The following is a 26,491-nucleotide window of genomic DNA, read 5'->3' on the forward strand; positions in this document are numbered from 1 at the left end:
ATGAAGATATGTAGCGGGCTGCCTGGTAGGCTACTGTTTATGGTGCTATGGCTGTTCACATGCTGCTCACTGCGCACGCCTATAGCAGGTGAAACCTTTGGTCACTATAGACTATCAATAACCCTGGCACTGCCATAATCACAATCTAGCCATAGAAACATATAGAACTAAGTGCTGAATCGCTTGTCATTGATATTACACACTAAATATAGCCTAGCTCAGTGCCCAAGCAAAAGGCAGCGTTGAGGAAAATAAATGTAAAAAAGATCGACGTTTTACAAAGGAAGTAGCGCCCTCTAGAGCCACCATTGCAGACTGCATAGTTTTTTCCCATCAACTTGGGCAGCAGACATTTTCAGGCCTATGATATGCGCAAAAATTGTAAGTATCTGCTTAACAACGTATTAACTGGACTAATTAATTAACAAAATGACGAATTTGAATTATCAGACCGATATAAAAGTGACGTTGAAGTAAGCCTTCAATAACATTTCAGGACAAAATGGAATTCAATGGATTCAACGATGGATTCTAACAAGAAGTCATTGTCAAATTCAAAAGTAATTTTGGTGTAACATGCCTGGCCAATAAACATCCTTCATCACCATCTGCTTCGGCCTGATGAAGCGGCCAATCTATTTTTCGAGATTGATTAACGTTCCTTATAGCCCTCCACGCTCAACTCATCATGCCTAACTGTTTACAATCTGTTCGACGAAACATGGCTGCTGTCAAGTGAGCTGTTGATGGTGTACCGAACAGTTACAATTCACTTATATGTTCTCTTAAATGATTTATTTAAAATATTTTAATTGATAACAGTGTATTGTGACAGGGATAGTTTCAATAGTCTGCGTTTTACTCTGGAACCGTCACAAATTCCTTCACCCGCTATAACGTGCAAGTTAGCATCACTAGCTAGCTCAAGGAGAACAATGACGGCAAGCTCATCGGGTGGAAACACCTGTCTCACTGCTAAAGGTTTGGACATTAGTCTCGCAGCCCTGCAAAGACAAGATCCCTACATCAACAACATTGTAGATGTGGCGAGTCAAGTGGCGTTGTATACTTTCAACAACCGATCAAATGAATGGGTGAGTTAAGGGCTGCTACCGCTGCTCTGTTCGCGCTCCCTTCTCTTTTCAACAAAGTTGCATGTTATCTAACGTTAAGTAACATCTTAGCGGACTGATATGGATGCCACGTTATGAACTAGTTTGCCAGGTTGAATTCACGTGGTTTTGGGAGATGTGGCTAGCCATAGCTAGTATTCCAAGAAGCTAGACAGCTAGCTAGCTAACATCACCCTATATCGCTTTCACGTCCTAGTCGGAACGAGGAAACTCAAATGTCCGACTTGCTAACTGGTTGGACGCGGTACGTGTATAACTAACCTATTAACGAGTCGGACATGATCTAATTCCGACTGGCACGTTAACTTGGCAATAATGCCAGCCCCACTATCTGCATTCGAGTTGTCGCCTAATGCCGCGTTTCAAACTGGGAACTCTGGAAAATACAAGGTCAAATCATGACGTCAGTGATTTTTAGGCCGGAGTTCCGGAGTTGGATGACCGTTCAAATCGATTTTTCCCAGTCCGAAAGTTTTCTTTTCCGAGTTCCCAGTTGTTTTGAAGGCGGTATATCGCCCACGAAGCTCCGATTCAATCTCACATTAGACAGCTCAGTAAGCGTTTTGTCAAAATCGGTTTGTGACTCACAAATTATAGTTTCGCAGTGCAGCTATCTTAATGTACTTCTCTTACGGCCGATAGCGATGGAATTAAGTGTTTTCAAGATGCATCTTTCCTGAAACACCATGCAGAGGAGGTCGCTGAAAGACTCTGCATGGTCAGTCTGCAGTGGCCATACAGCAGTTACTGTTATGCGGCCTCTGCAGAAGTCAAAGCAAACATAAATGTTGCGCTTAGCAGAGCTGTTGTCAAGTGAGTTTGTGTTTTATACAGGACCTCCCGCACCCACCAACATCAACCAATCATGTCAATGTTGAGATGTATGCAGCCCTCCACGTTGTTACTACATTTGAGGCACACAGCATGTGGTATGGAGCTTGGTTTGTCTGGAGGCTCCACGATTGCATCACACCCTCCATTGGAAGCCTCTGACCACATTACCCGGATCAAACATAAACAGTCTTTAACTGCATGTTTGAGCATGTGTCTATACTGATAGGATGGAAAGGGAGCTCCGCTTTCTCCATTCAACCATTTCCTTCACATTATAATTATTTCACAATACTGACCATGGATCAGCTGCTAGAGAGATATTACCACCCATGGTTGCAAATATTGAGGCAACTTATTCTAATGCTTACCCTACAATAAAGAGCTAAATCATAGATTTGGCACGTTATTGTGCATGTTAAAGCCAATTTATGCTTGATCCAAAATGTAGTCAGAGGTTCCTATGGAGACGCGTCATACTCATCGTCAACAGCTGGAAGCACACATACCGGGGCACACAGTACCCATTGCCCTCCAGCTAGTTATTATTGTTAGATGTGGTGGACAAGAGTATTCATCACATTGCTGCTGGGTTTGTAAACAGCTGACAGTTTTCAGACTGAATGTTGACATAGTAGCTAACTAGGTGAATGAATATCAGCCACCCAGAACCAGATCTGGTGTGAATGCTTGCTTCTGGATTTGATCAATTCCAAGGTAACACAATGATGCTGATACTCAGATTTTTATCACTTAAAAATAGTGCGCCAAACAAACGAATGATTGCAACGTTAAACCATACAACTCTATGCATAAGCATGATTTTAAAGAATATTTGACAAAAACACATTTACTTGATGCGAGGTACAGAGTTTGGTGACATTAACAGAATGATGGTTTGTGCTATTTGTACAGTCATTCTGTTACCCAACTTTGCATCTGTTCCTCTAAGTAAATGTCTTTTTTTGTGCTTGTGTCTAGAGTTGTGTGGTTTAACTTTGAAGTCATTGTTGTTTTGTTTGGCAGACATTTTAAAGTGAAAAATCTGTCTCTCGGAATCATTCTGTTATCGTGGAATTTCCCACCTGGTTCTGAGGGTGGGGGTGACGGTGGTGAACCCCCCCCCCTTTCAAAAATAAATACATGAAATATGCAGGTGTAGGTGCACCCCAAAATCATGATTGGTCCAAATAACCAGTGACTCAGAAACCATCGCACCGGTAGAAGTTTTCTTCATAACTCTCATATCCCACAGCCTACGTAACATTTTGCTGTGAATGTTAAGGAGAGATCGATGAAGACTCTGTTCAAGCAAATCAATGTCTCTTTTAATGAACTCAACCCTAATCAGTTACTGTATGTTGTTTTGCAGGAGAAGACTGACGTGGAGGGGACCCTGTTTGTCTACACAAGGTATGATGGGTCTTTTTTACGATGCTAGCTAATTACTTTTTCTATGTACTTCCCCGTGAGCTTTGAATCTTGGTGGGGGTGCATCCCAAGTGGCACCCTATTCCCTTTATGGTGCGTCACGTTTGACCAGGGCCCATAGTCAAAAGTGTAGTGCACTATATAGGGAATAGGGTGCCATTTGGGACCGGTCTCTGTGTGTACTTCAGCTGTGAGCTGAGAAGCCTGCCTCCATCAGGTTAAATATAATGGGCTTAGTGGGTTAGCTACGTCAGCCCCCCTCCCTCTGAACAGATTGGTTATCACTGAGTAGACTATTATGGCCTGTAGCCTTGAAGAGCCATGACTACTTCCACACACCCTATCCCACCCAGGAAATAGGTCGTAAACATGTAACACCTTTCTGTTTCCTTATAGGACCAAATCTAACTGCCTGTAGCTCAGCACCCAAATCTAACTGCCTGTAGCTCAGCACCCAAATCTAACTGCCTGTAGCTCAGCACCCAAATCTAACTGCCTGTAGCTCAGGACCTGAAACAAGGATATGAATATTCTTTATACCATTTGAAAGGAAACACTTTGAAGTGTGGAAATGTGAATGAATGTAGGAGGATATAACACGTTAGATCTGGTGAAAGATAACGTGTGTTTTTTTGTTTTTCTATTAAATGTTTTTGTTCCATCTTTGAAATGCGAGAGAAAGGCCAGACATTAACATAGGAGCCTAGGTGTAATTTAGACTGATCCAGTGAAGAACTACCTCACTACACAACATTTTTGCATCAAGTCAGCCAGGAGTTTGCCCAAATGTGCCGAATTGGTCAATTTATACATTTTCAAGTAAGTACATAACTATAGAGAACATACAAAACTGCTATGGTAATACAAAATACAAGTTTACACACTCCCAGGAATGTCATACATGATGGATCATTAGCTTCCCTCCAGAAAGCTAATGGGGCGGCAGGCAGCCTAGTGGTTAGAGCGTTGGACTAGTAACCGAAAGGTTGCAAGATTGACTCCCCGAGCTGACAAGGTAAAAATCTGTCCTTCTGCCCCTGAACAAGGCAGTTAACCCACTGTTCCTAGGCCGTCATTGAAAATAAGAATTTGTTCTTAACTGACTTGCCTAGTTAAATAAAGGTAAAATAAAATACATTTAAAAAGACACATCTAGGTGGCTGGGCGGGCGGGCTAGGTGTGGAGCCAGAGACAGCAGTGGGATAAAACTGTAGAGCCAGTTCCTACATTTTAATATACACATTTATTTTTTCAAACTACACTACATTTTATCTCTGGGATCCTCAGGATGACAAATCAGAGCAGATTACTGAATATATTAGTACATTATTTACCTTGATAGGTGAATGTATCAAACCAGTTGCTGTGATAAGTGTTTTGTTGTTGTGCACTATGCTCTAACAATAGCAGGTATTTTTCTTCTGTAATAGCTACTGTAAATTGGACACTGCAGTAAGATTAACAAGAATTTAAGCTTTCTGCCCATATAAGACATGTCTATGTCCCGGAAAGTCAGGTCAAATGATCGCATATTGAGCAACAACCGTCCCGGTTTATGGACCGATCCTGTACAGGTTAACTCTTTCTATTCATGCCCTCCTGTTTGTCCTCAGGCTAGCATCTCCCAGACATGGCTTCACCATAATGAACAGGCTGAGTATGGAGAACCTGACTGAACCCATCACTAAAGACCTGGACTTCCAACTGCAGGATCCGTTCCTACTCTACAGGAATGCTCGCTGTAAGTCCCCTGCACTATTCAGCCTATCTACATAGTACCAGGGCTATTAACCCTCCCTACTCAGAACCTGGGCTCGCTGTAAGTCCCCTGCACTATTCAGCCTATCTACATAGTACCAGGGCTATTAACCCTCCCTACTCAGAACCTGGGCTCGCTGTAAGTCCCCTGCACTATTCAGCCTATCTACATAGTACCAGGGCTATTAACCCTCCCTACTCAGAACCTGGGCTCGCTGTAAGTCCCCTGCACTATTCAGCCTATCTACATAGTACCAGGGCTATTAACCCTCCCTACTCAGAACCTGGGCTCGCTGTAAGTCCCCTGCACTATTCAGCCTACCTACATAGTACCAGGGCTATTAACCCTCCCTACTCAGAACCTGGGCTCGCTGTAAGTCCCCTGCACTATTCAGCCTATCTACATAGTACCAGGGCTATTAACCCTCCCTACTCAGAACCTGGGCTCGCTGTAAGTCCCCTGCACTATTCAGCCTACCTACATAGTACCAGGGCTATTAACCCTCCCTACTCAGAACCTGGGCTCGCTGTAAGTCCCCTGCACTATTCAGCCTACCTACATAGTACCAGGGCTATTAACCCTCCCTACTTAGAACCTGGGCTCGCTGTAAGTCCCCTGCAATATTCAGCCTATCTACATAGTACCAGGGCTATTAACCCTCCCTACTCAGAACCTGGGCTCGCTGTAAGACCCCTGTACTATGTAGGTAGGCTGAATATTGCCTGGGCTATTAACCCTCCCTACTTAGAACCTGGGCTCGCTGTAAGTCCCCTGCACTATTCAGCCTACCTACATAGTACCTGGACTATGTGCAGGAGGTGTGTTTACATCACCACAGGAACTATGTGCAGGAGGTGTGTTTACATCACCACAGGAACTATGTGCCGGAGGTGTGTTTACATCACCACAGGAACTATGTGCAGGAGGTGTGTTTACATCACCACAGGAACTATGTGCAGGAGGTGTGTTTACATCACCACAGGAACTATGTGCAGGAGGTGTGTTTACATCACCACAGGAACTATGTGCCGGAGGTGTGTTTACATCACCACAGGAACTATGTGCCGGAGGTGTGTTTACATCACCACAGGAACTATGTGCAGGAGGTGTGTTTACATCACCACGGGAACTATGTGCAGGAGGTGTGTTTACATCACCACGGGAACTATGTGCCGGAGGTGTGTTTACATCACCACGGGAACTATGTGCCGGAGGTGTAGGCCTGTAGATGTTGATGTTTGCATTCCAGATGATATTTATTTCAGTCCTGCTAGGCTACACGTCTCAGGAGATTTACATTTGATTAGAGCAGATGTTACATTTGTAAAAAGAGATTGGATGTGAATCATGGTCAATACTACTGGAGTGTTCAGCGTAGTTTAAACAGATTGAAGATGCAGCTAACTTTCTACCATGTGGTGTAGTCCAGGAATCCTGGCCCATCATGGAGCACTTCATTTAAATGAGAACTATTTGCGGAGTGCATATCAGACCTGGGTTCAAGCACTATTTGAAATCTTTCAACACAAACTTTGAGCGTATCCCCTATCCCGGCTGGAGCGCCTGATGGATGGGATTTATAGTTTGGGGACTATTCAATTAGTCTGCTAAGCCAGACAAGCTCAATGAAGCCCACATGAAGTGGTTGAAATAACTTCGAATAGAATTTGAACCCAGGTCTGTTGCAGGCTGAGAAAGAGACTCAGTGCTGCAGACACACACATACCCTGAGGAGAGGAGCCTGGAGCCGTCTCTAGTCTAGTGGCTGTGGCCCCACAGGTCCATATATGGTTCAGAGGTATTTTTGTGGCAGTAGTCCCGGGTTTGAGTGCCTCTGTGCTGGTTTTCTACCGCAAGTGTCCTGCCAACAGCAGAGAGCCAGCCAACCAGCCTACTACGTTAGATACAAACCAACCTGTCATTATAAGTGGGACACGCTACACACACACTGATGTACACATCATTCTCAGTGACAGGCAGGAGGAAGGCTTTGTTTAAGATATTGCTGGAGTCCTCGTTCGAATTATTAGACATTTACACACAAACAAAACTGTCCGGGAGGAAAAAATATATCTAACTGAGTTATTTATATGTGATGTTTAGAACACCACACGTCCCTCAACATGACCTTCCACGAGAGGTCACAGAATCTTATCACTAAACAAATATTTGGTTATGGGGTCGTTAGCTGGTGGCAGTGCCAGCCAGGCCAATTTAGAATGTTGTCTCAACTGTGACGCCATTGTGACATTGACAGCAAGCCGGTAATAGCTGGTTTTTGGACGAAATAAATTAAATATATATATATATATATTTAGCATAGTGTCCTATAGTATGTTTAGCATAGTGTCCTATAGTCTGTTTAGCATAGTGTCCTATAGTCTGTTTAGAATAGTGTCCTATAGTCTGTTTAGCATAGTGTCCTATAGTCTGTTTAGCATAGTGTCCTATAGTCTGTTTAGCATAGTGTCCTATAGTCTGTTTAGAATAGTGTCCTATAGTCTGTTTAGCATAGTGTCCTATAGTCTGTTTAGCATAGTGTCCTATAGTCTGTTTAGAATAGTGTCCTATAGTCTGTTTAGCATAGTGTCCTATAGTCTGTTTAGCATAGTGTCCTATAGTCTGTTTAGAATAGTGTCCTATAGTCTGTTTAGAATAGTGTCCTATAGTCTGTTTAGAATAGTGTCCTATAGTCTGTTTAGCATAGTGTCCTATAGTCTGTTTAGCATAGTGTCCTATAGTCTGTTTAGAATAGTGTCCTATAGTCTGTTTAGCATAGTGTCCTATAGTCTGTTTAGAATAGTGTCCTATAGTCTGTTTAGAATAGTGTCCTATAGTCTGTTTAGCATAGTGTCCTATAGTCTGTTTAGCATAGTGTCCTATAGTCTGTTTAGCATGGTGTCCTATAGTCTGTTTAGCATAGTGTCCTATAGTCTGTTTAGCATGGTGTCCTATAGTCTGTTTAGCATAGTGTCCTATAGTCTGTTTAGCATGGTGTCCTATAGTCTGTTTAGCATGGTGTCCTATAGTCTGTTTAGAATAGTGTCCTATAGTCTGTTTAGCATGGTGTCCTATAGTCTGTTTAGAATAGTGTCCTATAGTCTGTTTAGCATAGTGTCCTATAGTCTGTTTAGCATGGTGTCCTATAGTCTGTTTAGCATGGTGTCCTATAGTCTGTTTAGCATAGTGTCCTATAGTCTGTTTAGCATAGTGTCCTATAGTCTGTTTAGCATAGTGTCCTATAGTCTGTTTAGCATGGTGTCCTATAGTCTGTTTAGCATGGTGTCCTATAGTCTGTTTAGCATGGTGTCCTATAGTCTGTTTAGAATAGTGTCCTATAGTCTGTTTAGCATGGTGTCCTATAGTCTGTTTAGAATAGTGTCCTATAGTCTGTTTAGCATGGTGTCCTATAGTCTGTTTAGCATGGTGTCCTATAGTCTGTTTAGAATAGTGTCCTATAGTCTGTTTAGCATAGTGTCCTATAGTCTGTTTAGCATAGTGTCCTATAGTCTGTTTAGCATAGTGTCCTATAGTCTGTTTAGCATAGTGTCCTATAGTCTGTTTAGCATAGTGTCCTATAGTCTGTTTAGCATAGTGTCCTATAGTCTGTTTAGCATAGTGTCCTATAGTCTGTTTAGCATAGTGTCCTATAGTCTGTTTAGCATAGTGTCCTATAGTCTGTTTAGCATAGTGTCCTATAGTCTGTTTAGCATAGTGTCCTATAGTCTGTTTAGCATAGTGTCCTATAGTCTGTTTAGAATAGTGTCCTATAGTCTGTTTAGAATAGTGTCCTATAGTCTGTTTAGAATAGTGTCCTATAGTCTGTTTAGAATAGTGTCCTATAGTCTGTTTAGAATAGTGTCCTATAGTCTGTTTAGCATGGTGTCCTATAGTCTGTTTAGCATGGTGTCCTATAGTCTGTTTAGAATAGTGTCCTATAGTCTGTTTAGCATAGTGTCCTATAGTCTGTTTAGCATAGTGTCCTATAGTCTGTTTAGCATAGTGTCCTATAGTCTGTTTAGCATAGTGTCCTATAGTCTGTTTAGCATAGTGTCCTATAGTCTGTTTAGCATAGTGTCCTATAGTCTGTTTAGCATAGTGTCCTATAGTCTGTTTAGAATAGTGTCCTATAGTCTGTTTAGCATAGTGTCCTATAGTCTGTTTAGAATAGTGTCCTATAGTCTGTTTAGCATGGTGTCCTATAGTCTGTTTAGAATGGTGTCCTATAGTCTGTTTAGAATGGTGTCCTATAGTCTGTTTAGAATAGTGTCCTATAGTCTGTTTAGAATAGTGTCCTATAGTCTGTTTAGCATAGTGTCCTATAGTCTGTTTAGCATAGTGTCCTATAGTCTGTTTAGCATGGTGTCCTATAGTCTGTTTAGCATGGTGTCCTATAGTCTGTTTAGCATGGTGTCCTATAGTCTGTTTAGAATAGTGTCCTATAGTCTGTTTAGAATAGTGTCCTATAGTCTGTTTAGAATGGTGTCCTATAGTCTGTTTAGAATAGTGTCCTATAGTCTGTTTAGCATGGTGTCCTATAGTCTGTTTAGAATGGTGTCCTATAGTCTGTTTAGAATGGTGTCCTATAGTCTGTTTAGAATGGTGTCCTATAGTCTGTTTAGAATAGTGTCCTATAGTCTGTTTAGCATAGTGTCCTATAGTCTGTTTAGCATAGTGTCCTATAGTCTGTTTAGCATGGTGTCCTATAGTCTGTTTAGCATGGTGTCCTATAGTCTGTTTAGCATGGTGTCCTATAGTCTGTTTAGCATGGTGTCCTATAGTCTGTTTAGAATGGTGTCCTATAGTCTGTTTAGAATAGTGTCCTATAGTCTGTTTAGCATAGTGTCCTATAGTCTGTTTAGCATAGTGTCCTATAGTCTGTTTAGAATAGTGTCCTATAGTCTGTTTAGCATGGTGTCCTATAGTCTGTTTAGAATAGTGTCCTATAGTCTGTTTAGAATAGTGTCCTATAGTCTGTTTAGAATAGTGTCCTATAGTCTGTTTAGAATAGTGTCCTATAGTCTGTTTAGAATAGGCAATATTTTTCTTTTCGACTAGCTGACAATAGAATAAGGTCAACTTTTCTACTATGGGGGATAGTAGTTTGACATAGGCTAGTGTTTCCCTTTATAGTGCACTACGTTTGACCAGAGCCTATGCGTTCTAAATAGCACCCTATTCCCTTTATAGTGCACTACGTTTGACCAGGGCCAGGCCACTATATAAGGAATAGTGTGTCATTTGGGACACAGACATATGACAAGTGTTTGAGGCTTTCCTTACCTCCTGGTCGTACGTAGGTGTAGTCCATCTCTGTCTCTGTGATGAGCATGCCCTTGGCTGGCCCAACCTCCGGCTCCTCGTGAAGACGCTCATGTTTGGCTTTCCGCTGGAACAACCTCCCCAACATAGTCCCTCTAAGACGATAGTCTATTAGTAGTGTTGTGGAGCTGCTACTAGCTGACAACGTTCAGACAACGTTTAGACAACGTTTCCTCTGGTGCTGCAGAGATACCAGTCTCCTGTCTGTCCTCTGGTACTGCAGAGATACCAGTCTCCTGTCTGTCCTCTGGTACTGCAGAGATACCAGTCTCCTGTCTGTCCTCTGGTACTGCTGAGATACTAGTCTCCTGTCTGTCTGTCCTCTGGTACTGCTGAGATACCAGTCTGCTGTCTGTCCTCTGGTACTGCTGAGATACTAGTCTCCTGTCTGTCCTCTGGTACTGCTGAGATACTAGTCTCCTGTCTGTCTGTCCTCTGGTACTGCTGAGATACTAGTCTCCTGTCTGTCTGTCCTCTGGTACTGCTGAGATACCAGTCTCCTGTCTGTCCTCTGGTACTGCTGAGATACCAGTCTGCTGTCTGTCCTCTGGTACTGCTGAGATACCAGTCTGCTGTCTGTCCTCTGGTACTGCTGAGATACTAGTCTCCTGTCTGTCTGTCCTCTGGTACTGCTGAGATACTAGTCTCGTCTGTCTGTCCTCTGGTACTGCTGAGATACCAGTCTCCCTGTCTGTCCTCTGGTACTGCTGAGATACCAGTCTGCTGTCTGTCCTCTGGTACTGCTGAGATACCAGTCTCCTGTCTGTCCTCTGGTACTGCTGAGATACCAGTCTCCTGTCTGTCCTCTGGTACTGCTGAGATACCAGTCTGCTGTCTGTCCTCTGGTACTGCTGAGATACCAGTCTGCTGTCTGTCCTCTGGTACTGCTGAGATACCAGTCTGCTGTCTGTCTGTCCTCTGGTACTGCTGAGATACCAGTCTCCTGTCTGTCTGTCCTCTGGTACTGCTGAGATACCAGTCTCCTGTCTGTCTGTCCTCTGGTACTGCTGAGATACCAGTCTCCTGTCTGTCTGTCCTCTGGTACTGCTGAGATACCAGTCTCCTGTCTGTCTGTCCTCTGGTACTGCTGAGATACCAGTCTCCTGTCTGTCTGTCCTCTGGTACTGCTGAGATACCAGTCTCCTGTCTGTCTGTCCTCTGGTACTGCTGAGATACCAGTCTGCTGTCTGTCCTCTGGTACTGCTGAGATACCAGTCTGCTGTCTGTCCTCTGGTACTGCTGAGATACCAGTCTGCTGTCTGTCCTCTGGTACTGCTGAGATACCAGTCTGCTGTCTGTCCTCTGGTACTGCTGAGATACCAGTCTGCTGTCTGTCCTCTGGTACTGCTGAGATACCAGTCTGCTGTCTGTCCTCTGGTACTGCTGAGATACCAGTCTGCTGTCTGTCCTCTGGTACTGCTGAGATACCAGTCTGCTGTCTGTCCTCTTCCTTTAACACGCTCTTTTGTTCTATGATGAAATAATGAACCAATATAACCCTTTCTCTGGTTTACAATACTGAGGTCCCTGACCTGTCTCTCCTCTTCCTGTCCCTGTCTCTCCTCTTCCTGTCCCTGTCTCTCCTCCTCCTCCTGTCTCCGTCTGTCCTCCTCCTGTCCCCGTCTGTCCTCCTCCTGTCCTCCTCCTGTGCCCGTCTGTCCTCCTCCTGTCCTCCTCCTGTCCCCGTCTGTCCTCCTCCTGTCCTCCTCCTCTCCCCGTCTGTCCTCCTCCTGTCCTCCTCCTGTCCCCGTCTGTCCTCCTCCTCTCCCCGTCTGTCCTCCTCCTGTCCTCCTCCTGTGCCCGTCTGTCCTCCTCCTGTCCCTGTCTCTCCTCCTGTCCCCGTCTGTCCTCTAACAGTACTGTCTTCTCAGAGAGACTGTCTGGTGTGAGGCTGGGTAATGTCTGTCCTTCCCAGAGAGAGTAGTATAGTAGTCTAACCAGAGTAGTCCCCTGTAGCTACTGAGCTAAGTGGTCTCTCCTCAGCTCCTCCAGCGATCTCTCTCCTCTCTGGTTCTTAATTTTCCCAGGATTTGGAGACTTGGTCTGGTCCTTTTTCCAGGCGGTGACCTTTATCTTGGCTCTCCACAGCCCCAGGCAAGCAGGGCAGTGCAGGGTACACCGCTCAGGGGGCAGACAGGATGGCAGCAGGCAGGCAGACTCAGTAGCAGCTCCAACCTTAAGATCCAGCTACTCAGACCTCCCAGTGATTTACCCGCTGTCCTCACTGACTCAGTTACTCTCTCACTGTAGTCTGTCTCTCTGTCAGTCAGGAGCCAGCATGCTCTAGTCTACTGGCTGGCCCTCAGTCTCCGCCCTGTCCGCCCCACTTCACTCTTCTCTCCTTTCTCTCTCCTCCTTTCTTATCTCGCCCCCTGTCCTCTTTTTTTGGCCGACCGGCGGGCCAGAGCGTTATCTTCCTACGTGGCCTATTTGAGGCTGTGTGAGTTCTTACTGTGATGGAGGTGACAGGAGAAGTGTTCCTGGTCTGCCTGTCAACAGGGCTCCTGTCTCAGTCACGCTGAGTAGAGTAGTGGCCTGCCTTCTAACTCTCCCTGCTGCAGAGCCTCAATAACCCCTCTACCCCAGCACCTAATGAGTCCGGCCCCAGCCTGCCCCTAACCCTGGGTCACTGCCACAGAGACATGTTGTGCTTTCTCATAACACATCTGTCTGTAATATTGACGTTGGCTACACTGACTAGTTATTAGACTAAGAAGGTAATGAGGTCATGGTGACAGAACCCAGAACCTTCACTTCATCCATAACAATGTCATGAATCATGACTAAACATCATGAGGAGATCAACACAGCACTTTTTTAAATGTATTTAATCTTTTATTTCATCCATGATAGTCCACTCGGTAAGAGTCATCACAGTTTCCAAGAAGTTAACGTGGTCTGGCATGAGTCATAACTGATAAAGATGGTAGGTTTTAATATAATGGCTGTAGGTAATCCCACTGTGCCCTGCTGAACACAGCCCAGCCGCCCCTTCCTGGAATCTAGCGGTATGTCTTCCGTTCCAGGAATGTGAGGAATCGTCCTGGATGAGCGCTGTCCCAGTAGGAGAAAGGGTTTATACGTAGCACCTTCTCCAGCGTGGGGGGTTTATACGTAGCACCTTCTCCACCGTGGGGGGTTTATACGTAGCACCTTCTCCACCGTGGGGGGTTTATACGTAGCACCTTCTCCAGCGTGGGGGGTTTATACGTAGCACCTTCTCCACCGTGGGGGGTTTATACGTAGCACCTTCTCCAGCGTGGGGGGTTTATACGTAGCACCTTCTCCAGCGTGGGGGGTTTATACGTAGCACCTTCTCCACCGTGGGGGGTTTATACGTAGCACCTTCTCCACCGTGGGGGGTTTATACGTAGCACCTTCTCCACCGTGGGGGGTTTATACGTAGCACCTTCTCCAGCGTGGGGGTTTATACGTAGCACCTTCTCCAGCGTGGGGGGTTTATACGTAGCACCTTCTCCAGCGTGGGGGGTTTATACGTAGCACCTTCTCCAGCGTGGGGGGTTTATACGTAGCACCTTCTCCACTGTGGGGGGTTTATACGTAGCACCTTCTCCACCGTGGGGGGTTTATACGTAGCACCTTCTCCACTGTGGGGGGTTTATACGTAGCACCTTCTCCAGCGTGGGGGGTTTATACGTAGCACCTTCTCCACTGTGGGGGGTTTATACGTAGCACCTTCTCCAGCGTGGGGGGTTTATACGTAGCACCTTCTCCACTGTGGGGGTTTATACGTAGCACCTTCTCCAGCGTGGGGGGTTTATACGTAGCACCTTCTCCACCGTGGGGGTTTATACGTAGCACCTTCTCCACCGTGGGGGGTTTATACGTAGCACCTTCTCCAGCGTGGGGGGTTTATACGTAGCACCTTCTCCAGCGTGGGGGGTTTATACGTAGCACCTTCTCCACCGTGGGGGGTTTATACGTAGCACCTTCTCCACCGTGGGGGGGTTTATACGTAGCACCTTCTCCACTGTGGGGGGGTTTATACGTAGCACCTTCTCCACTGTGGGGGGGTTTATACGTAGCACCTTCTCCAGCGTGGGGGGTTTATACGTAGCACCTTCTCCAGCGTGGGGGGTGTGTCCCATCATATCACATTTCCCCTCAAGTGTTCACTCGTTCACTACTTCCCTCATATAAAAGTGTTGTATGGGTGGAGACATGGGCTAGTGGGAGTTTCCACCATATTTCTTATACCAGTTATTTCATTTTAGAAATCAGTTAATGGAAGTGAACAAGTGCACTCTGAGAGGAAAGAGAGATGATTGGGACATAGCCCCTATTCCTCTTCTGACTGCCTGCCAGGAAGGAACGCATCAGAGAACCTGCCAAAACACACACACACACACACACACATACCACACACACACACACACACACAGCAGTGACCCTAGCTCAGCAGTCGCCAACATTCATCGTTCAGTTTATTTTAGACTTTGGATCACACAAACACGTGTTGTAACGTTTTGGTTCCTTTCTCCCAGTGTTTTGTGATGTCTGTGTAATGGCTCCCGTGGCTCTAGCTGGTGTATTTAGCCGTGGCTCTAGCTGGTGTATTTAGCCGTGGCTCTAGCTGGTGTATTTAGCCGTGGCTCTAGCTGGTGTATTTAGCCGTGGCTCTAGCTGGTGTATTTAGCCGTGGCTCTAGCTGGTGTATTTAGCCGTGGCTCTAGCTGGTGTATTTAGCCGTGGCTCTAGCTGGTGTATTTAGCCGTGGCTCTAGCTGGTGTATTTAGCCGTGGCTCTAGCTGGTGTATTTAGCCGTGGCTCTAGCTGGTGTATTTAGCCGTGGCTCTAGCTGGTGTATTTAGCCGTGGCTCTAGCTGGTGTATTTAGCCGTGGCTCTGTGTCTGAGGGGACTGATGTTGACCTCGCTGCTGCACTGAACTCTGTTTTATCTGGATTTAGATTGGACCCTCCATTATGGCCATTGACTGACCTGTGACCTGTCTCACTGTCTCGCTCCCTGCTCTGCTCTCTCTCTCTCTCTCTCTCTCTCTCTCTCTCTCTCGCTGTCTCGCTCCCTGCTCTGCTCTCTCTGTCTCTCTCTCTCTCGCTGTCTCGCTCCCTGCTCTGCTCTCTCTGTCTGTCTCTCTCTCGCTGTCTCACTCCCTGCTCTGCTTTCTCTCTCTGTCTGTCTCTCTCTCGCTGTCGTGCTCCCTGCTCTGCTCTCTCTGCCTCTGTCACTCTGTCTGTCTCTCTGTCTGTCTCTCTGTCTGTCTCTCTGTCTTTCTCTCTGTCTCTGTCTCTCTCTCTGTCTCTCTCTGCCTCTGTCTCTCTGCCTCTGTCTCTCTGCCTCGGTCTCTCTCTGTCTCTCTCTGTCTCTCTCTGTCTCTCTCTCTGTCTTTCTCTCTGTCTCTCTCTGCCTCTGTCTCTCTGCCTCGGTCTCTCTCTGTCTCTCTCTGTCTCTCTCTGTCTCTCTGTCTCTGTCTTTCTCTCTGCCTCTGTCTCTCTGCCTCTGTCTCTCTGCCTCTGTCTCTCTGTCTCTGTCTCTCTCTCTCTTTCTCTCTGTCTCTGTCTCTAGTAGCTATCTATGGCATCTGGTTCTATGATAAGGCGGACTGCCAGCGCATCGCAGAGCTTATGAAGTAGTGAGTAACACACACACACACACACACACACACACACACACACACACACACACACACACACACACACACACACACAGACTCCCATCCTCTCTCTCTGTGTCCCCATGACACTGTCCCTGCAAGCGATCATCACTCACTGTCTACCAACAGCTACTTGCCACTAGTGTCTGTCTACACTGCTGCACTAAAACACTGGTGTGTGTCTGTCTACACTGCTGCACTAAAACACAGGTGTGTCTGTCTACACTGCTGCACTAAAACACTGGTGTGTGTCTGTCTACACTGCTGTACTAAAACACAGGTGTGTCTGTCTACACTGCTGCACTAAAACACTGGTGTGTCTGTCTACACTGCTGCACTAAAACACTGGGTGTGTCTGTCTACACTGCTGTACTAAAACACTGGTGTGTCTGTCTACACTGCTGTACTAAAACACTGGTGTGTGTCTGTCTACACTGCTGCACTAAAACACTGGTGTGTCTGTCTACACTGCTGCACTAAAACACTGGTGTGTCTGTCTACACTGCTGCACTAAGACACTGGTGTGTCTGTCTACACTGCTGCACTAAGACACTGGTGTGTCTGTCTACACTGCTGCACTAAGACACTGGTGTGTCTGTCTACACTGCTGCACTAAAACACTGGTGTGTCTGTCTACACTGCTGCACTAAAACACTGGTGTGTCTGTCTACACTGCTGCACTAAAACACTGGTGTGTCTGTCTACACTGCTGCACTAAAACACTGGTGTGTCTGTCTACACTGCTGCACTAAAACACTGGTGTGTCTGTCTACACTGCTGCACTAAAACACTGGTGTGTCTGTCTACACTACTGCACTAAAACACTGGTGTGTCTGTCTACACTGCTGCACTAAAACACTGGTGTGTGTGTGTGTGTGTGTGTGTGTGTGCACTACCATTGCCAGTTCACAACAGCACAGACCAAACAACACACACCTCTAACCTCTCCTCTCTCAGTCTGACGAAACAGGAACAGGCCCTAGCCCAGCGGGGTCAACAGGGACCGGGTCAGGGGGGCTTGGTGTCTCCTCGAGCCCTGGAGGCAGCAGGGGACCCTGGGAAGGGACAAGGAGTGGACATCCTGCAGATGCTGACCAAAGCTCGCAATGAGTATGATAAGGTAGGTCCCCACTGTATGTTTTTACCACTATGACAAGGTAGGTCCCCACTGTATGTGTTTACCACTATGACAAGGTAGGTCCCCACTGTATGTGTTTACCACTATGACAAGGTAGGTCCCCACTGTATGTGTTTACCACTATGACAAGGTAGGTCCCCACTGTATGTGTTTACCACTATGACAAGGTAGGTCCCCACTGTATGTGTTTACCACTATGACAAGGTAGGTCCCCACTGTATGTGTTTACCACTATGACAAGGTAGGTCCCCACTGTATGTGTTTACCACTATGACAAGGTAGGTCCCCACTGTATGTGTTTACCACTATGACAAGGTAGGTCCATATCCGCCACGCTGACCCTCAACACGGGGGGCCCCTCAGGGGTGCGTGCTTAATCCCTTCGTCTACTTCCCTGTTCACCTACGACTGCGTGGCCAAGCACGACTCCAACACCATCAAGTTTGCTGACGACACAACGGTGAGACAGCCTATAGGGAGGTCAGAGACCTGGCCGTGTGGTGCCAGGACAACAATCTCTCCATCAGCGTGAGCAAGACAAAGGAGATGATTGTGGACTACAGGAAAAGGCGGTCTGAACACGCCCCCATTAACATTGCCGGGTCTGTAGTGGAGCGGGTCGAGAGTTTCAAGTTCCTTGGTGTCCACATCACCACCGAACTATCATGGTCCAAACACACCAAGACAGTCATGAAGAGGGCAGGACAAAACCTTTTCCCCCTCAGGATACTGATAAGATTTGGCATGGGTCCCCAGATCCTCAAACTTCTACAGCTGCACCATTGAGAGCATCCTGACTGGTTGCATCACTGCCTGGTATGGCAACTGCTTGGCATCTGACCGTAAGGCACTACAGAGGGTAATGGGTACGGCCCAGTACATCACTGGAGCCAAGCTTCCTGCCATCCAGAACCTATATACTAGGTGGTGTCAGAGGAAGGCCCATAAAATTGTCAGACTCCAGTCACCCAATTCATGGACTATTCTCTCTGCTACCGCACGGCAAGCGGTACCGGAAGGCCAAGTCTAGGTCCAAAAGGCTCCTTAACAGCTTTTTCCCCCAAGCCATAAGACTGCTGAACAATTGATAAAATGGCCATCCGGACTATTTGCATTCACCCCCCCCTCCCTTTTTGTTTTTACACTGCTGCTACTTGCTGTTTATTATCTATGCATAGTCACTTTACTCCTACCTACATGTGCAAATTACCTCGACTAACCTGTACCGCCGCACATTTTACTCGGTACCGAGCTGACAAGGTAACTAACTATCTGTCGTTCTGCCCCTGTGCAAGGCAGTTAACCCACTGTTCCCTGGTGTCCGTTAAGGCAGCCCCCCCCCCCCCCCACCTCTGATTCAGAGGGTTAAATGAGGAAGACTCATTTCAGTTGTATAACTGACTACTGTAGGTATCCCCCTTCCCGGTACCCCCTCTATATAGCCTCATTATTTTGTTACTTTTAAACATTTTTTATTTACGTTTATTTAGTAAATATTTTCTTAATAATTTTCTTAATTGCATTGTTGGTTAAGGGCTTGTAAGTTAGCGTTTCACGGTAAGGTCTACACCACATGCTACCACTATGACAAGGTACTAACACACCACTACCACTAGGGGGCACTAAAGCATATAACAAGGCTGCAGCCTGTGATTCATATATTTCTGAGGAAGTAAGATGTCTGCTGCTGTATCATAATGTGTGCATACTAATGTATTCCTGAATGCGCCATGTATGAAAATGGGTTAAATGAACGGACATCAATGTCCTGTTATTGTGTCTCTGTCTGTCTGTCTCCCTCTGTCTGTCTGTCTCCTCTCAGGGTGGTCAGCCAGAGCCTAAAGAGATAGGAGGGTCTAGTGTTCTTAATGCCAACCCCAGCCTGATAAAACCTATCCCTGTCAAACCTATGGAGAGATTTCCCCATCAGGGGCTACAGGAGAGGCCTGTTCAGGTACACAGAGCCTTTCACCTTATTCAACACACATGAAATAAGTAGATTTTAAATGTGGTTTATCCACCCTGTGAATTAGTGGGTTTTTTAAATGGTCAGATTGCTGATTTCTAACAGTGTTGAGCTGGTTTCACAGTTAGTTTTTAAATGGTCAGATTGCTGATTTCTAACAGTGTTGAGCTGGTTTCACAGTTAGTTTTTAAATGGTCAGATTGCTGATTTCTAACAGTGTTGAGCTGGTTTCACAGTTAGTTTTTAAATGGTCAGATTGCTGATTTCTAACACAGTGTTGACCTGGTTTCACAGTTAGTTTTTAAATGGTCAGATTGCTGATTTCTAACAGTGTTGACCTGGTTTCACAGTTTTTAAATGGTCAGATTGCTGATTTCTAACAGTGTTGACCTGGTTTCACAGTTAGTTTTTAAATGGTCAGATTGCTGATTTCTAACAGTGTTGAGCTGGTTTCACAGTTAGTTTTTAAATGGTCAGATTGCTGATTTCTAACACAGTGTTGACCTGGTTTCACAGTTAGTTTTTAAATGGTCAGATTGCTGATTTCTAACAGTGTTGAGCTGGTTTCACAAGTTTTTAAATGGTCAGATTGCTGATTTCTAACAGTGTTGAGCTGGTTTCACAGTTAGTTTTTAAATGGTCAGATTGCTGATTTCTAACAGTGTTGAGCTGGTTTCACAGTTAGTTTTTAAATGGTCAGATTGCTGATTTCTAACAGTGTTGACCTGGTTTCACAGTTAGTTTTTAAATGGTCAGATTGCTGATTTCTAACAGTGTTGACCTGGTTTCACAGTTAGTTTTTAAATGGTCAGATTGCTGATTTCTAACAGTGTTGACCTGGTTTCACAGTTAGTTTTTAAATGGTCAGATTGCTGATTTCTAACAGTGTTGACCTGGTTTCACAGTTAGTTTTTAAATGGTCAGATTGCTGATTTCTAACAGTGTTGACCTGGTTTCACAGTTAGTTTTTAAATGGTCAGATTGCTGATTTCTAACACAGTGTTGAGCTGGTTTCACAGTTAGTTTTTAAATGGTCAGATTGCTGATTTCTAACACAGTGTTGACCTGGTTTCACAGTTAGTTTCTACTGTTTGTTTTCCTTATGTTCTCTCCTTTCTGTTTCACACCACCGATCTCTCACCCTCTCTATCTCTCCATCACCCTTTTCCTCTCTTAGGATAGTCAAGGAGAGCCCAGGCCTCTCTCTCTGGCAACTCTGTTTGGTGTCCAGCAGCCCAGAGCAGAGCTGGTCTCTCCCATGGCTGGGTCAGGGTCAGTAGGTCCAGGGTCCCAGCCCCTGGGGAAGCCTGGAGGCGTCCGCCCGGCGGTGGCCCGCTCCTTGTCCTACGACGACCCAGTCCAGGCCCAGCTCCATCTCCAGGCCCAGGAAGGGGGTCTGATCTCAGGTAGCAGCCCCCCGCAGCACTGCCCTGCCTTCCAGAAGCTCATGAAGGATGCCGCCTCCTCCTCCCAGCCTCAGAACCAGCTCCAGCGAGACGGTCCTATGGAGCAGCTCCAACCCGTCTCCGAGTCACCCGAGAACAGACTGCATGAGAACGGAGCCCCTCTGTCCATCACCACCATCGGACCCAGGCCAGACAAGACCCCATCCAGAGACTGTTCCAGAACCAGCCCACTTCCACCACCTCTTCAATGACGACCTCCGCTCCCTGTTGTTCTCGTCCTCCTCCTCCTCCTCTCATCCCTGGTCTCCAGTCTGCTCATCTTCAGCCTCTCCTGGTGGATGCTTTGGGCTTCCCTGGTTCTCAACACCGTCACCTCCACCTCCCCCCTCACCAGGCCCAGCCGTTGTACTTCAGCCCCACCAAGCCGCCCCCAGATGCTGGTCCCCATGTTGCCCTCACACCCCTCCCAGTCTCAACCTCCCCACCAACCCCAGCCTGGTCATCCTCAACCTCAGTCACAGCCCTGTCACTCTTTCCACCCCTTCCAGCACCCCCAGCCCTTATACCTCCACCCCCAGCCAGGTCACCCCCAGCCGGGGCAGCTAACTGGTGTCGTCTCCCCCCATGAGCTGCTCCAGAGGCTGCAGCTGGTTCAACAGGAGCAGAGTCTGGTTCCGGAGCCCACTAGGCCTTCCTCTAACCTGGCTCCCCGCTTCCACGAGCCTGTCCCTCTAGCCCCCTCAGCCCCCCCAGCCATGGGGCAGCACGGCCAGCAGTCAGCTCATTCTACAGCCAGGTCTCTGGACAGTTTGGCTGACAAGAACTCTGCAGGCACCACTGCTCAGAAGTTCCAGGTAAAAAAACGAAATATATCCTATCTCACTCAAAGGACCTTCAAAAAAAAGTGCTGGAGTGGTTTTGTACAGGGAGGGGTCTGGGTTTGTGTCTCTAACCATCTCTCCATCTCCAGGTGATCTCCCCCCAGCGTATCCCAGCCACGGTGGCACCTACCCTGCTCCTGTCCCCCAGTGTCTTCTCCCAGGCCAAGCGCCCCCAGGCCAAAGCCTCTGGGGACACCCACTGCCCCCCTGGCCCTCATCCTTCCTCAGCCCTCCTGGCCCCACAGGCCCCTGACGACCCCCAACCCAGGGGCCTCTCTAAGAGCCAGCTCCAGGCCACCCTGCTGCACCTCATACAGGTAGGAGAGAGGAAGAGCCAGTCTGTTTTTACAGAAACAAAGTTACACTGAACAAAAATATAATGGCATCATGCAACAATTTCAATGATTGTACGTCGTTACAGTTCATATAAGGCAGTGGTCACCAACCGGTCCATCCAGATCAACTGGTTGGTCTTCAAGGCATTACTAGTCGAGTCATTCCTAACGTTTCTGGAGAAAAGCCAACAATAAAGGCTTGCCCTGTTGGCGGTGGGTGCACTTGATTCAGAAGCCCTGTTGGCGGTGGGTGCACTTGATTCAGAAGCCCTGTTGGCGGTGGGTGCACTTGATTCAGAAGCCCTGTTGGCGGTGGGTGCACTTGATTCAGAAGCCCTGTTGGCGCTGGGTGCACTTGATTCAGAAGCCCTGTTGGCGCTGGGTGCACTTGATTGAGAAGCCCTGTTGGCGCTGGGTGCACTTGTAAAGAAATTTGTGCACAACATTTTTGAGAAATAAGCTTTTGTTCTGTTTGGAACATTTCTGGAATCTTTTATTTCAGCTCATGAAACACAGGACCAAGACTTTCCATGTTGCATTTCTATTTTTCTTAAATATATTTACATAACAAGACTAGCAATTCTGCAGGCGTCAAACTCTCCAGTCCTTGAAGAAGCAGCTGGTCACACAGCCAAGTGGATTGTCCTAGGTTCCTGCCTTTATGTTTATATTCTGTCTTTCTGCTCAGGACACTGTCAGAGACACGCTGTTTATGTTCAGTCTTTGTACAGCCAGACAGTCTTGCCAAAGGACCTTGAGGTTATTCATCGACGTGCAGACAGAGAAACACTGTCCTGCTAAAGAGAGCTGTTTCAGACCAGCGCAGACAGACAGACACTGTCCTGCTAAAGAGAGCTGTTTCAGACCAGCGCAGACAGACAGACACTGTCCTGCTAAAGAGAGCTGTTTCAGACCAGCGCAGACAAAGAAACACTGTCCTGCTAAAGAGAGCTGTTTCAGACCAGCGCAGACAGACACTGTCCTGCTAAAGAGAGCTGTTTCAGACCAGCGCAGACAAGAAACACTGTCCTGCTAAAGAGAGCTGTTTCAGACCAGCGCAGACAGACACTGTCCTGCTAAAGAGAGCTGTTTCAGACCAGCGCAGACAGACACTGTCCTGCTAAAGAGAGCTGTTTCAGACCAGCGCAGACAAGAAACACTGTCCTGCTAAAGAGAGCTGTTTCAGACCAGCGCAGACAGAGAAACACTGTCCTGCTAAAGAGAGCTGTTTCAGACCAGCGCAGACAGACACTGTCCTGCTAAAGAGAGCTGTTTCAGACCAGCGCAGACAGACACTGTCCTGCTAAAGAGAGCTGTTTCAGACCAGCGCAGACAGACACTGTCCTGCTAAAGAGAGCTGTTTCAGACCAGCGCAGACAGAAAACACTGTCCTGCTAAAGAGAGCTGTTTCAGACCAGCGCAGACAGACAAACACTGTCCTGCTAAAGAGAGCTGTTTCAGACCAGCGCAGACAGACACTGTCCTGCTAAAGAGAGCTGTTTCAGACCAGCGCAGACAGACAAACACTGTCCTGCTAAAGAGAGCTGTTTCAGACCAGCGCAGACAAAGAAACACTGTCCTGCTAAAGAGAGCTGTTTCAGACCAGCGCAGACAGACACTGTCCTGCTAAAGAGAGCTGTTTCAGACCAGCGCAGACAGACACTGTCCTGCTAAAGAGAGCTGTTTCAGACCAGCGCAGACAAAGAAACACTGTCCTGCTAAAGAGAGCTGTTTCAGACCAGCGCAGACAGACAGACACTGTCCTGCTAAAGAGAGCTGTTTCAGACCAGCGCAGACAGACAGACACTGTCCTGCTAAAGAGAGCTGTTTCAGACCAGCGCAGACAGACAGACACTGTCCTGCTAAAGAGAGCTGTTTCAGACCAGCGCAGACAGACAGACACTGTCCTGCTAAAGAGAGCTGTTTCAGACCAGCGCAGACAGACAGACACTGTCCTGCTAAAGAGAGCTGTTTCAGACCAGCGCAGACAGACAGACACTGTCCTGCTAAAGAGAGCTGTTTCAGACCAGCGCAGACAGACAGACACGGTCCTGCTAAAGAGAGCTGTTTCAGACCAGCGCAGACAGACAGACACTGTCCTGCTAAAGAGAGCTGTTTCAGACCAGCGCAGACAGACAGACACTGTCCTGCTAAAGAGAGCTGTTTCAGACCAGCGCAGACAGACAGACACTGTCCTGCTAAAGAGAGCTGTTTCAGACCAGCGCAGACAGACACACTGTCCTGCTAAAGAGAGCTGTTTCAGACCAGCGCAGACAGACAGACACTGTCCTGCTAAAGAGAGCTGTTTCAGACCAGCGCAGACAGACACTGTCCTGCTAAAGAGAGCTGTTTCAGACCAGCGCAGACAGACACTGTCCTGCTAAAGAGAGCTGTTTCAGACCAGCGCAGACAGACACTGTCCTGCTAAAGAGAGCTGTTTCAGACCAGCGCAGACAGACACTGTCCTGCTAAAGAGAGCTGTTTCAGACCAGCGCAGACAGACAGACACTGTCCTGCTAAAGAGAGCTGTTTCAGACCAGCACAGAGTGCAGACACACACTCAACCTGTCCAAATACTAATGTTTTGTTTATATTCCACACTCCTGATCAGAGGACTCTGTTGCTCGCTTATCTCTGTCTACTTCTCTCTCTTCCTCCCCATCTCTCTCCTCTACTCCTCTCCCTTCCTCTCCTCTACCCCTCTCCCTTCCTCTCCTCTACTCTTCTCCCTTCCTCTCCTCTACTCCTCTCCCTTCCTCTCCTCTACCCCTCTCCCTTCCTCTCCCTACTTTCTCTCTCTGCTCTCAATCCTTCTCCAACTCTCTCTCTCTCTCTCTCTCTCTCTCTCTCTCTCTCTCTCTCTCTCTCTCTCTCTCTCTCTCTCTCTCTCTCTCTCTCTCTCTCTCATTCTCTCTCTCATTCTCTCTAATTCTCTCTCTCTCTCTTTCAGAACGACAGTTCCTTCCTGGATACCATCTATGAGTCCTACGCCCAGCGCTTCTCCACGGAAGCCACCGCAAACAAGTTCTGAGGCCAGGGCCCTGTTTAATGAGGCACCCAATAGAAAAATGTTTCAAAACGCTTTGCAACGGGAAGTGAAAATCAGCATTTCCTATTGGACGAGTCCAGGGAGCCCTTCTCCCTGTTGGTCTGTTTTCTTCCGTTAGGTGCTTAATGAGTCCCAAACCGGCACAATCATTTTATCATCTAAACCATTTGCTGATCTAGCTAAATGAGTCTTCCTAATGTGAGCACTGTCGATGTAACCTGTGGATTCAGATTACAAGGAAATTACATTTTTGCCATTTTTAAGATGTTTTTATCATAAGAATAAAATAATTGAAAGTTTGAATGGGATATTGTAGTAAGAGCTATCAAACAATTGTATATGTTTTGGAATGACTGTACTTGTTTTTAAAAGGTTCCTCTCTTAACTAAAATGGTTTTCCAGGCATTTGACAATGTTTAATTAACTTGAAGTTGGATGAGTTTATTTGAACACTTTATTAAGTGGAAATATTTTCTATTTTAAAATCTTAAGCTTGTACTACCTCACAGAAGTGACCCTCTGTATCTCTGTTGAGGTAAACGTTTCCCCAAAGGAGGAATTACATACTGTAGAACCTAGCATTTATTTTCATAATGCGTTTGGCTTTATTTCCACATGTCTTCTGTGCTCACACATCCTAGACTAGTTTGATAGACGGTTTATATGTATCAGGCAAAGGGTTTAAGAAACTATTTTATGTTACGAGAGAGACAGATAATAGAATATTGTCTATTTTTCTATGCCGTTGTCATACGAGGACATTTTAAAAACACATTTTAAAAACACAATGTTGCAATGACAGTTTCAGGAAGTGTTTTAATTCACACTATCTGGCATGTATCAATTATTTTAAAACCTGTGGAATCTGGAGTCCCATCATTTTGTTCTTTTGGTTTTGAAAACCACTTTTTCTTTTCTTTTTTTCCCCCCAGAGTCAAACATTGTGACCGCAAAGCCCACTTCCTGACTTATTTCTTGTGTAATGATTGAACAGTCTCTGGACCACAACTGAATTGGAAATAAATTGTCTTCTTCAAACATGTGGCTCTGAGGTGAAGTTTCCACTAGGCACAGACCTAGGATCAGCTTCCCCTTCCCCAATATTAACCTTAACCATTAGTGGGGGGAAATGCTAAACTGACCCAAGATCAGCGTCTACGGGCAGCTTCACTCTACTTATTTCACTATTTTAAGAGAAAATGTCTGCCTCCAAAAATTCACCCTGTTCCCTATATAGTACCTTTTGACCAGAGCCCTACTGCACCATATAGGGAGTAGGGTGCCATTTGGGACTCTAGCCTTATTACAGAGTTTTACTTTACCCAGTCAGTCTGTCCTTGGGATGTGGACAAAGTGACTTAGAAATGTTATAGTGTGGAAATGTGTATTCCACTCTCATTTACAGTAAGTCTCAAGTGCTTTGTGGAAGGAGGGAGGGATCCACTTCTCAAGTGCTTTGTGGAGGGAGGGAGGGGGGATCCACTTCTCAAGTACTTTGTGGAGGGAGGGAGGGGGGATCCACTTCTCAAGTACTTTGTGGAGGGGGGAAGATCCACTTCTCAAGTACTTTGTGGAGGGGGGAAGATCCACTTCTCAAGTACTTTGTG

The 26,491-nt window shown here is 46.5% G+C and overlaps 1 protein-coding gene across 1 annotated transcript; it reads left to right on the top strand.

The window, feature by feature from the left end:
* Positions 1-680: 680 nt before the first annotated feature.
* dcp1b (decapping mRNA 1B) lies at positions 681-25,922 on the top strand. Its single transcript, XM_045698665.1, has 10 exons — positions 681-1,094; positions 3,337-3,377; positions 5,009-5,136; positions 16,022-16,088; positions 17,067-17,229; positions 19,070-19,201; positions 20,391-20,806; positions 20,870-21,473; positions 21,590-21,817; positions 24,786-25,922. Exons 1-10 carry the CDS (start codon positions 936-938, stop codon positions 24,864-24,866), a joined length of 2,019 nt encoding a protein of 672 aa, XP_045554621.1. The 5' UTR covers positions 681-935; the 3' UTR covers positions 24,867-25,922.
* The last annotated feature ends 569 nt before the right edge of the window (positions 25,923-26,491 follow it).

This window comes from Salmo salar, chromosome ssa17 (assembly GCF_905237065.1).
Source record: "Salmo salar chromosome ssa17, Ssal_v3.1, whole genome shotgun sequence".
Taxonomy (NCBI): domain Eukaryota; kingdom Metazoa; phylum Chordata; class Actinopteri; order Salmoniformes; family Salmonidae; genus Salmo; species Salmo salar.

Bases quoted from the DNA above. Each gene is read 5' to 3' on its own strand.
- dcp1b (XM_045698665.1), top strand. From the start codon at position 936: ATGACGGCAAGCTCATCGGGTGGAAACACCTGTCTCACTGCTAAAGGT. The intron at 3,378-5,008 runs GTATGATGGGTC...GTTTGTCCTCAG, and splicing joins ACCCTGTTTGTCTACACAAG to GCTAGCATCTCCCAGACATG. The intron at 20,807-20,869 runs GCCAGACAAGAC...ACCTCTTCAATG, and splicing joins ATCACCACCATCGGACCCAG to ACGACCTCCGCTCCCTGTTG.